Source organism: Pelecanus crispus, chromosome 14, assembly GCF_030463565.1.
Source record: "Pelecanus crispus isolate bPelCri1 chromosome 14, bPelCri1.pri, whole genome shotgun sequence".
Lineage (NCBI taxonomy): Eukaryota > Metazoa > Chordata > Aves > Pelecaniformes > Pelecanidae > Pelecanus > Pelecanus crispus.
This window is the reverse complement of record NC_134656.1, coordinates 934,951-945,780: the sequence shown is the minus strand read 5'-3', so window position 1 is coordinate 945,780 and position 10,830 is coordinate 934,951. Positions and strand designations below refer to the sequence as shown.

At 57.5% G+C, this 10,830-nt stretch overlaps 1 protein-coding gene across 1 annotated transcript; it reads right to left on the bottom strand.

Moving 5' to 3' along the window:
- Positions 1-4,412: 4,412 nt before the first annotated feature.
- On the bottom strand, positions 4,413-10,167 carry COMMD7 (COMM domain containing 7). The gene is made up of 9 exons (XM_075721213.1): positions 10,069-10,167; positions 8,658-8,711; positions 8,453-8,555; positions 6,784-6,840; positions 6,667-6,704; positions 6,006-6,096; positions 5,833-5,882; positions 5,270-5,318; positions 4,413-4,752 (listed from the first exon to the last, which is right to left on the bottom strand). The coding sequence occupies exons 1-9, from the start codon at positions 10,150-10,152 to the stop codon at positions 4,676-4,678; spliced, it is 603 nt and encodes a 200-aa protein (XP_075577328.1). The 5' UTR covers positions 10,153-10,167; the 3' UTR covers positions 4,413-4,675.
- Positions 10,168-10,830: the final 663 nt, after the last annotated feature.

Genomic DNA, 10,830 nt, shown 5'->3' with positions numbered 1-10,830 from the left:
AGCTGTGCGCTGCGGGGGAGCGCTGGGAAATGGTAGCTGAGCCGCCGCGGCTGGCGGGGAGTTCCCCGTGTCCCGCACCAGCCTGCGGCTGCTCGGGGTGTCACGGAGGGGAGCAGCTGGATGGGCTGCTGGGGACGGGGCAGGTTTGTCACGGCTGGTAACGAAGCTGTGCCTGCAAGGGAAGCAGTTGCAATCGGTCCCGGATAGGGCTGCCCCGAGGGCGCTGGGTGCTGTGAGGGGTCAGCCCAGCCCTGATCCCACAGCTTGGGGGGCTCCTCTCTGGGCTGGGCTCCAAAATGACCCCCGAGACTCAGCTCCTCCTTGGCCACCTGCAGAGCGGGTGCTCAGGGCTGGCAAGGTCGGTGCACGCAGGGACCTCGGCACCGGCCGTCAGGGCATCCGCGTTGTGCCAACCGTGCAGCCCCAAGCCCCACGGTGGGGCCGGGGGAAGCCCAGTGATCCCCTCCCGCTCTGCCATTCCTCAGACGGGCTGGTGAGCTCCTGCCGTCCTTCTCGGTGCTGGCACTGGCGCTGGTGCCCGGGAATTGTTTGCTGCCTGTGCTGTTGTGCCACGGGCCCTGTTTCTGGTGGCCACCTCCCCGTGCTGTGGGAGAAGATGGGTTCCTTATGCCTGAGCATTCATTCGCTCTGCTGATCGACAGCCTGCGGTCTGGCTGAGCAACCCCAATTGTTCCCAGTGTGCCTGGACAAAGAAGTGCCTAGAGAGATGGCAGGGCTTAGGAAAAGAGGACATGCTAGGAATATTTCCACTGCCTTGGACACCACCAGTTTCCCCCCCACCCCTCCTGCAAGAATGGGAGGCAGCGGCCCAGTTTCAGAGGCAGGGTGGGATGCCTCCCTGCCCGTCCCGAGCAGGGCGAGCACAGGAGAAGCTGGTCCCAAGGCAGGCTGAGGGCTCATTCCTGAGGAGCGCGTCCTCAGCAAGGGCACGGTGCTGCACCGAGCACAGCGCTCGCCCGCCTGCTCCTTGCAAGGGGGGCAGATGCCAAGGGTCTCTCCCCGGAGCATGGGCCGTGGGGGCCTCAGGTAGCCCCACGTACCCTGAGCAGGTCCCCGTCGGCGTGGGGTGAGGAGGGGCAGGACTGGCTTAATCAGCCACGCTGCTCTGTGCAAGATGAACGCTGTCATGGAGGCAATGCCTTCTCCGTTCAGCCAGGCCAGGCACAGCGCTGCACCCTCACTGCAAGCTGCAGGCTTTGCCTGGCCTGGGGCTGAGCCCGGGGCTGCTCTTGGGGCCGTCGCCTGCTGGTTCTTGTCCCCAGCTTGCCTCACCTGCCACGGCTCATTCCCAGCTGTTGCCCAACCCTGAGATTTGTTGCCCTATTTTGCAAACAGGAAAGCTGGGAGAGGGATAAAGACGAAGCTTTCAAAGCCCTTGGCATGGAGCAGCTCCCAGCGAGGTCTGCAAAAGCGGGGGGTTCCCGCAGGAGCTCTGCCGCTTCCCACGCAACCTGCTTGAGGTCAGGCAGAGCAGGCAGCGAGCCCCAGTCCCCTCCTTCCCCGCCGGCCCGCAGGCTGGAGGCAGGAGTGGAAGCGGAGCCTGCATCTGCTCCGCCACCTCCAAGCAGGGGGAGGGCAGCGGGTGCCACCATGGCTTTTGTTCTCGGGGTTTGGAGGGCTCCTTCACACGTGAAGGGAACGGCATCGGCATTTCCAGTGGGGAGAAGATGCTGCATCCAAAACCACCCCGGCTCCCTCAGCCATTAGCATCTGCCACGGCTGAGAATCACAACGGCATTGAATTGGTGCCGGGAAGCGACAGACCCCGTGAGCACAGCCCCCGTCTCCTGGCTGCTCTGGCGTGGTTTTGCAGGAAGCTGGCCTTGGATGAGCGTGTGGGATGCCCGGGAGCGCGGGCCCCATGGCAGCCTGGCTCCTGGGGACCGCTCCGCCATCTCCCCCGGCTTCAGGAGAGACTGCCCGGCAGCCCGCGGCACAGTGAGGGGGTCCCCGAGGTGGCAGAGGGTCCCCGCTGCGGCGAGCGGGGCTGCGCGAGCATCCGAGCATGCGAGGGGGTGCCTGCGCTGCAGCTTCAGCAGAGCCGCCCCCGCCCCGCTGCAGCCCCCACACTCGGGGCCAGGCTGCAGCCGGGAGGGCCCACGTGCGGCCCCCGCAGCGGGGGTCTGGGCAGGAATGGGGCAGGGGGGCTGCGGCGCAGCTGCCCCCAGGGGAAATGGGCTGAGAAAGCCCTCGGGGAGGCAAACCGCTGCAGGAGTACAGTTAGCTTCACCCCAAGCTGTCAGGGGCCCCCGTTTCCCCCGCGCCCGCTGTCCCGCGGAGATTAGCTCTCGGCTGGCTGGGCTTGACGGGCAGACGGAAGAGGCAGCGCGGCGAGCACCGCGGGGGCCGCCCGGAAACCCGGGCAAAACGGGCACGGCAGCAGCCCCTTCCCTCCCGGCTGCGGCTCGGTCCCCGTTCAACCCTCCCTGCGGCTGCGCCCGCCGCTTCACCGAGCCCCAGCGCGGGGCTCCGGGCATTCGCCATCACCCCGTCGTACGCCGGCGGCGAAGCCGGGGCCGTGCCGCGCAGGAAAGGCATGGCTGTCGCGCCGCGTTTCCCAGCGCCGCGCTCACCCCTGCTTGGCACGATCAGGAGAGCAACCGGGTTCCCCCATGGTCAGCGTCACCCCGTGCCGGTGCTGCCGGAGCCGGCTCCCTCCCCGCGCCCCGTCCCCGCCGGAGCTGCCAGCTGGGCTCATGCTCAGCCAAGTGCGCGGGATGAAAGGGGCTCCCGGGGCACCGGGGAGCGCTGGTGGCACCATGAAGGTCACGCCGCGTCCCAGCGGCGCGGCGGCCGCGCTCTCTAATGCCGCCGATCGGAGATGCCCGTGGGGATGGCGGAGCAGCATGGAGGTGACCCCTGCGCTCGGGGTCAGCGGGCTGCGGCGTGCGTCAGCCCCAAGCGGCTTAATCCCAACCGGGCAGGGGGAGGAGCGCGGGGGGCGGCGGATTCCTGACCCACAACCGAGCCTGGCATCTGCTGCGGCATTGCCGTGGTCCGCCTCCTGCCATAACCGGGTAGGGTTGAGTGGTGCCGCCCTGGCACCAGGAGGATGAGGAGAAATAATAGAAACAGGCGGCAGAAAACGTAAAGCAAAAAAATTCCTTTTGTCTTGAGCAAGCAGCCCTTCGGACATTTTCTTCCTCCCTGAAATAGCTTTTCCTGCCACCCGAAAGGAGATGGAATAATTTGCAGGGCATTATTTCAGAGGAATTTTTTTTTTAATTTTTACCATCATCATGTGACAAAGCTTGAAATGCTTGTGAATGGCCTGCTACGTGGGAAAATAAATATGCAAATACTGTCCCCGAGTTTGCCAGCAGGATTCCCTGAGCTGTTTCCCGAGCACACAGTTCAGCCTGTGCTCGTTATCGGTTCTAGCCACTCACGCAGGACTGCATGAAATGCAATGCAGAAAATCGCTGGGTTTTCCGCAAGCTGAAAACCTGCGGGTAAAGCTGTGAGTTGCAGGGAGCTTTGTGACTCCTTTCTCACAGAAACTCGTTTTGTGCACGGCTTTAACTGGGAGCAGATGCACGCACAGGGAGCCGCAGTGCTGCTTGTCCCTCAGCAGGCTTGCAGGATGCCACGGGACGGGGAATTACTGCAGGTGTAGGCTGGAAATGGAGAGGATCTTACCGGTATTTACCGCCACGCTGCAGTTCATTCCTTCTGCTGTGACTGCAGAGCACATCAGGGACATGGAGGTACCTTGGGAAATCCCGGCGGTGGACGGAACGCGCTGTTAAGAGGGAGCTTCGTTCAGCTCTGTGCCGTGGGAGGAGGCCACAGCGGGCTCGGGCTGCCAAGAGGCACTGGAGAATTAAACATTCCGGCACGGGAGGAACCGTGGTGAACGTAACACCTCCCGCTGCCCCCGTGCCAGGCCAGGGGCACCCCTCTGCTCATCCTCGCCGTCAGGCAATGGAAGAGTTGCGCTGATGGTGCTTCGTGGGGTTCGGGCGTATGCCGGAGGGAAAGGGGCTGGATCTACCTGCGCAACGGCACACAAACCGCCGATCAAAGAGCTGCTCCCTAGAGCCCAGCACAAGCAAACTAGATTTGTCTAGTCACCCCCCTGAGATGTTTTTCCCCCTGTGCATGGAGGCAGATGTTGTTTAAGATTTAAAATCGTCTACCACTGAGATGCTTTTCAGTAATGAGGCACAATTGGGAAGGATGTAATCAATCCATTTCTCAATACAAGAGAAGTGAGAGGCTTGGAAGTGAGCATTAAGTGAGTCACCGGGTTAGATGCTCTCCTTGCTTCCCTTGTCCTCTCTGCTTAATTCTTCCAAGTTTGAAAATGATTCTTTGTTTCTATTTCTCTTTTTCTCAAAAAAAAAAAATCAAATTCTGATACAAATAGAGCAGGATGGGAATGGGTTTATTTCTTTGCTATTTTAATACAAGTATCCACATATTTCTGACCACAATTTCTCATAAGAGTATTAAAGAGATGAGTGGACTTGTAGCTGTTTCGAAACACTTGCTGAAGTTTCAGGTTCTGAAGGATTGATGGGCCCTTCTGGGCTGTGACACCGCCGCTTGTCGCACAGCCTTGTCTTCCCTGACAAGGGCACTGGGAAAATCTGCAGGCCCGCAAGGAGAAATTAAACATCCTGGACAGATGTCGGGTCAGGCCCATGCAGTTTCAGCTGAGGCTTTCCAGACTGGTTTTGACCCGTTCCATTTCATGCAGAAAACTGTAGAACTGGGGCAAAGTTAACTCTGCAGAAAAAAAAAACCAAAACAAAAACCAAAAGAGGCATCAAGTCTTAGAGTTCAGGTTACACTTCCAACACTGGAAAAGCCATTCTGGTGCTACCGCAGAGCAACTCGCGTTCACCTAAGCCAGGCAGGATTCGACACTGTGACTCTCAGCAGCTGTTTCTTTACGCTAGCTGGGCTGCGTGGGGTTCCGGGATAGGATTCTCCTGACAGCAACCGACACTTGGGAATTGTTTACTTTCTTCATCTGCCGTGCTGCTCTGATCACTTTTCACGGCTCTGTGGCGCTATCTATATTTACTTACGCACAGATGCGAAGACTGCCCAACAGTCAGCGCTCCTAAATGCTTCCGGAGCGGCTGCGCGGCGCGGCATCCCCCAGCCACGCTCTCGCCGTGACCCCGGCCGGGTCTGTGCCCAAAGCTCCCCCACCTCCGGCAGCACCCGCAGGCTCCCAGCTGCCGCCCTGCTGCCACATACTCAAATGCTCGCTGCTTTTCCAGAACTGTTAACTCACCGATATAGACGTTTTCCATTTGGCTCCCTTTTTTAATCACCAGCTTCAGCTATGGGGAAGAAAAAGCAGAGGTATTTTAATTCAGAGATGTGTGTTCTGAGCACCGTGAAAGGACAGCAGTGCGGGACTCTGCTGTGAGTTTCGGACGGGCAGACTGCTGCAAAGCACGCACACCTTTGATAGGCTTTTCAGGAAGCGTCACTGCAGGAATGGATTCCTTAGGCACTGGGAGGATCTCTGGAAGTCCTTATAAATGACCACGTTCCCCCTCCCTCCCTGAGATAGGGTGACCTTTGCTAGAGTGAGCTTTTTGAACAGCTTTTCAGAGGGCGCTACGCTTCTGTGATACATGATGTCTTCAGAAGAGAAACAAATAGCAGCGTGCCTGCTATCTGCTGGCAATTCCACGCAGAAGACTGAAGCAGATGCACTGTTGCAGAGCTTGTTCCTACGAGATCTAGCTTTCCTCTAGTTCCTCTCACAGCCAGTACTTCCCACATGCCCGGTTGCAGCTTGTTCCTTAACTGCACTACAACCTGAACTCTCTGATGTAGGAGATTTACCTGTAAGAAGATACTTCCCACTTTTTCCAGTTCACTGCTCCCAGCAGTCACTGTGAGTCAGAAAGAAGAGAAGGGAGATAATCTGTTAGCTAAACTGTGAAATGAAAAGTTACTTAGCTGAGAGCTGCTGTTGGCTTTCCCAACCCATTCGGTTTATGTTTTAGCTCTATTACCTCCAAACTTCCACTCCATATCTATCAGCTGGTTAATCATCAGCGTCTGACCAACAGCCAGGCGTGTTAGGGTGGGGGAATTCACCTTCCACTGCAAGAGCAAAAGACACACAGGCAGTCAGTTCAGAGGGGCCTCTGTTTATGTTACCCGTAATTTCAGCATAAATTGGGAACTAGGCAGGCTGATGGCAGAAGCCCAAAGTGGAGGGGTGTAAAGGGGCAAACTAGTGCGGTCGGCAGGGCTTTCAAAGATGTTTGAGTCCTCCTAGGATTTCCATCTGCCTTGTCACTTCTGTAAATGAAACTCACCGGTTTTGTTTTAGCACTGGTTCAGTGTAACAATATCTGCGCATAAAGTCATGTGTTCATGTAACTGCGTGACCCCGGGGCTCAGAGCATGCAAAGGAGGAAAACAATCAAATGAAAGCCACGCAGAAGTGCAGGAATCATGAAAGCGATGAGGTAGAGGCCACGGCAAAGCAGGAGCATCATTAGACAAAGTTATCAGTTATCCAAGGATCTTCAGTTCAAGATTCTGAGCTGGTTTTGAAGGAAATACCCGAAGTACTGCCACATCTCAGTATCACAGCAGGGTTTTACAAGTTCCCACTCAAAGACTGTCATTTTGTTAGCTTAGAAACAAGCAAAAATGTATTAATACCTGTTCTGCAAAGTAACTGGCTTTCTCTTCACTGAGGCCTGTGGGGGAAACCATATGAGATTACTATCTGTGATAAATATTAATTATCTTCTATTTAGTGAAAGTCAGGTGACCTACCTAGAGCAATAAAATCTGCTCTGACTTGTTCGGAAGACAAATTCCTCTTCAGGGCACCTGAATAAACAATGCAAAGAAGAAAAATCACTTTTTACTGAGTCAAACCAATCTTTACCGAGTCAAAGAAACGCAGAGACGGAGACCCTGCGCTAGAAAGCCTCTGTTCTGGGACTGTGTTTTGAAACAAACCACAGCTCGGCAAGATAGGAAATACAGTTGTGCCTGCTGGTATCTTTGCAGATGCCCAGTGCTTTAAAAGTCAGGGCGATGGGAGTGCCCGAGAGGGAGGGAGAGATTTCATTGCAGGTATCCATGGAAACAGCAGCAGCGGTTGTGTTTTGAAGTTGCTGCTTTCTCTCCTATAGAAGCTTTGCTTGTTAAAGGAGAACTGTTAAGGCTGGCAGGCTACTAATTTGACCTACCTGCTGTGTTTTGGATTATGGGTGTGAACGTGTGCATATAACACTTTCCCCTGCTGTGCCTGCCTCCTTTGTTCTGGGGCACAGGCAGCACATGGAAGTTTACAAGGATTCTGTTCTCTGAAGCCAAGAGCAGGAATCTCATAAATTCAAGGAGACTGCCAGTCCCACATGGCTTTCCGTCTGTGTAGCACATAGGCAAAGTTATCTGCTGTAATCTGTTCCGATACTGTCTGCAGCATCCCGGAGCTAATGAAAAGTTACAGCGGGATTGGAGCCAGCACACACACACGGGAACGACGAGACCGAGTGCACCTAGTCCAGGATCAGGAAGGGAGAAAACGCCGATTCCACGTTAAATACCCCCGAGACGGTTGCAGGAAAGGCAATTATTCATTGCTACTCCAGGACAGCAGAAATGGCCTGAAGTAGTAGAATGGAAGTTTAGGCCAAACGCAGGGAACAGTCGTGCATGGCTTCACTGCTGTGAAGAAAGCCACGGGGAACCCAGGACTGAAGGACAGTGGCAAGGGACTGTTAATAACACGCAGGATCAATGGGATGAACATGCAGCGGAGGTGTTTGATGCTTTATCACATCAAACGGCAGCCACAACGTCAGAGTAATCTCATAAAGTGCTGGAGTCTGGGGTATTCAAGGGGAATCCCCCTGCGCCTCTCCCCCACTATTTATGCGTGAGAAACTGCTGGACACGTAAGTGTTTTTCTAAAACAAGACTGCAAGGACAGATGTTTCCCTTACATGGCCTAGAACTATGCCGGTTCCCAGCCCACTCTAGAGGGGCGTGTACGCTGTCTTATCTGTCTCAAACAGCGCTTGTCCTTGTAGGAATTACAGCACTGGGTCACTTGGATGGAAGTTCCTACAAAGACGTAGTGCCAACACAAGGCTGGGCTGCTCTGGCACAAATGGATTTACAGGTACAAGTTAAAGTGAGCACTGTCAGTGTTGTGCTTGTGTTTAATGCATAGATATTTAAGTGAGTTTAGTTAAGCCTGTGAAATGCGCGTGCAGGCAGGGTGTAAAGAATACAAAGCCATACAGTCACCATACAGGGATATTTCAACAGGAGAATTTTTGATTCTTAAATGCTAAGCCATTTATCAGCTACCATTAGCACTTATTCTGCAAACCAAGTGCACTGCAGTTCTGGAGACAGACTTTGGCAGCCTGCAGGAATGGACGCAATAGTTTGGCCTCAGGGTAGCATATGCAAATGTATCACTTACCATTAGGTACCAGAAGAATACTTTTGACAATGTTTTTCAGGGGGCCCAAGCTGATTTTATTCATGGTGGCAAATTCTGAGAGCTGAGTCAGAAACCTTTCTACCTGTTCAAGAGAAAGAGCAGCAAGACAATCTTAACTCCGCACCCTTCTCACCAGAGAGCTGCATTCACACACTTCTCCCTCGGTGCTCTGCACATGCCTTACCTCCTTGGGCTCTGTTAGAAAGCGGAAGAGCACTTCAGTCAGCGCTGAGAATTGCTGTGAAGAAAAAGAACAGTGTTACGGAGTCGGGGGCATCAGTACGTGTCATTTCTCAGCACCTCGCCATCACCACCACGACTAGGTGCTGATATACCACCTTGACGCAGCTCCACCTGCCCCAGCACTCGGCATTACAAGATGCCTGTGGATGGGATTTGCTCATGGATGCTTTTCAGACTCACTCAAAGGGTTTGAGCAGCTGGTAGCTGGCACTGCACAGGGCCTTTGTGACTCGGGGCTAATCGGAAGCTGCTGTTCTATCCTGTGTAATCCAAAAACTGTGAGTGGGAAAAGATGCGAACATCTACACTCATGTTTCACAAACCCCACGGGGTAACCAGACTAACTCCGGAAAGGAAAAGAACCAGTTAAAGGTCTAGTCACTGCCTTCAGTTTTCTGAGCGTGCCGCTGGCAGGGCTGGAGAGCCTGCCTGTGGGGCAGAGCACCACCACCCTCCCTCCTCTGCCGGCACCGGCGCTGGCCACGGCCTTCTGGGTACGGCTGGCTGGTCTGCTGCGGCACGCGGCTCATCGTGTCCTACCCTTGTCGTCAGCCGTGTAACCGAGATGACAGCAGGCCGTTCCCCGCGGTTCTTCCCCTCAGCTCTTCCACTAACTTCAGCGCGAGCTGAGCCAGCTCCTGAGATGCGGCTGCACACCCGGTGCGTTGGCAACCAGGACGGGAGGGTGGCGGGGTGGCAATCGCAACCCGAACGCTGCGCAGTCCCACTGAGAAAAAACAGTGCTCGACAGGACCCTACTGCCCACGCAGGGCACGACGTGAGCCCCTCCATCAGGAACGCCTCGCAGCCTGGAGAACAGGCTCCCGCGGTGCCGAGCACGGGGCCACGCTCTGCAGCCCTGCCTCGCGCATCAGAAAACATGGTTCCCTTCTGGAGCGGGCTGAGACCCGGCAGGGACCCTCGCGCTGGGGCCTGGAGGCCCCACTGGGCCCGGTACCGGGGCTGCTGGGCCTGATGGGGCCCAGTACTGGGGCTGCTCCGGGGCTGCGGGGCCTGGAGGCCCAACTGAGCCCGGTACCGGGGCTGCTCTGGGGCTACGGGGCCTGGAGCCCCGATGGGGCCCGGTACCGGGGCTACTCCGGGGCTACGGGGCCTGGAGCCCCGATGCGGCCCAGTACCGGGGCTGCTCCAGTGCTGCGGGGCCTGGAGGCCCAACTGAGCCCGGTACCGGGGCTGCTCCGGGGCTGCGGGGCCTGAAGGCCCGAACCGGAGCTGCTCCGGAGCTGCCGGGCCCGGCCCCCCGGCTGGCGGCTCGCCCCGGCCGGCTGCGGCTGCCCTGGAGGCGGCGGCCCCGCGGGATCCCGCCCTCCCCCGGCCCGGCCCGGCCCCACCTGGGCGCTGAGCTGGTTGAGGTTGTGCATGTCGCCGCTCACCGCCTCCGGCACCGGGTCGCGGGTGAAGTTGAGCAGCCCCATGGCGGCGGCCGCGGCTCCGCCCGCCCCGCCCGGCCCCGGCCCCGGCGCCGGCGCCCGCCTCAGCCTGAGCATTGGCGGCCGCACTTTCCGCACCGCCGCCGCCCCGCTGCTGCCGGCCCCGCTCCGGTGGCGGGGGCGGCCGGTGGGGCTCCCCGGCCCGGCCATTGCCGGTGGGGAGCCATGGCCGGGGGCCGGCGTGGCTGGTGGCCAGTGTGGCTGGTGGCCAGTGTGGCCGGGGGCCGGTGTGGCCGGGGGCCGGTGTGGCCGGGGGCCAGCGTGGTTGGGGGCCGGCGTGGCTGGGGGCCGGTGTGGCCAGTGGCCAGCAGACCGGCATGCCCGGTCGCCCACCCCAGGGCTCGCCGCAGCGCCGTGCCGCAGGCCCCAAGGCCGTGCAGGCCGTAGGCTGCACCGACGCGGGCAGGGGGTGCGCGGCCCGGCTCGCCTCCCGGCATGGCCCCGCACGCCATTAGTCGGTCTATGGAACAATTAATTTCGATGGTAAGGTTTGGGATGGCTTCTTGCTTTTCCTACCCAAAGCTAGGCGGTAGAACCCCAAAATTAGAGCTGCACTGCGTGTATATGTCTGTGTGTGCTAATAAATGTGTGCTAATAAATATGTGCTAATCAATGTTTACTCTTCATTCCACTAAGATCTCCATCCTAGAGATATTCAGCCAC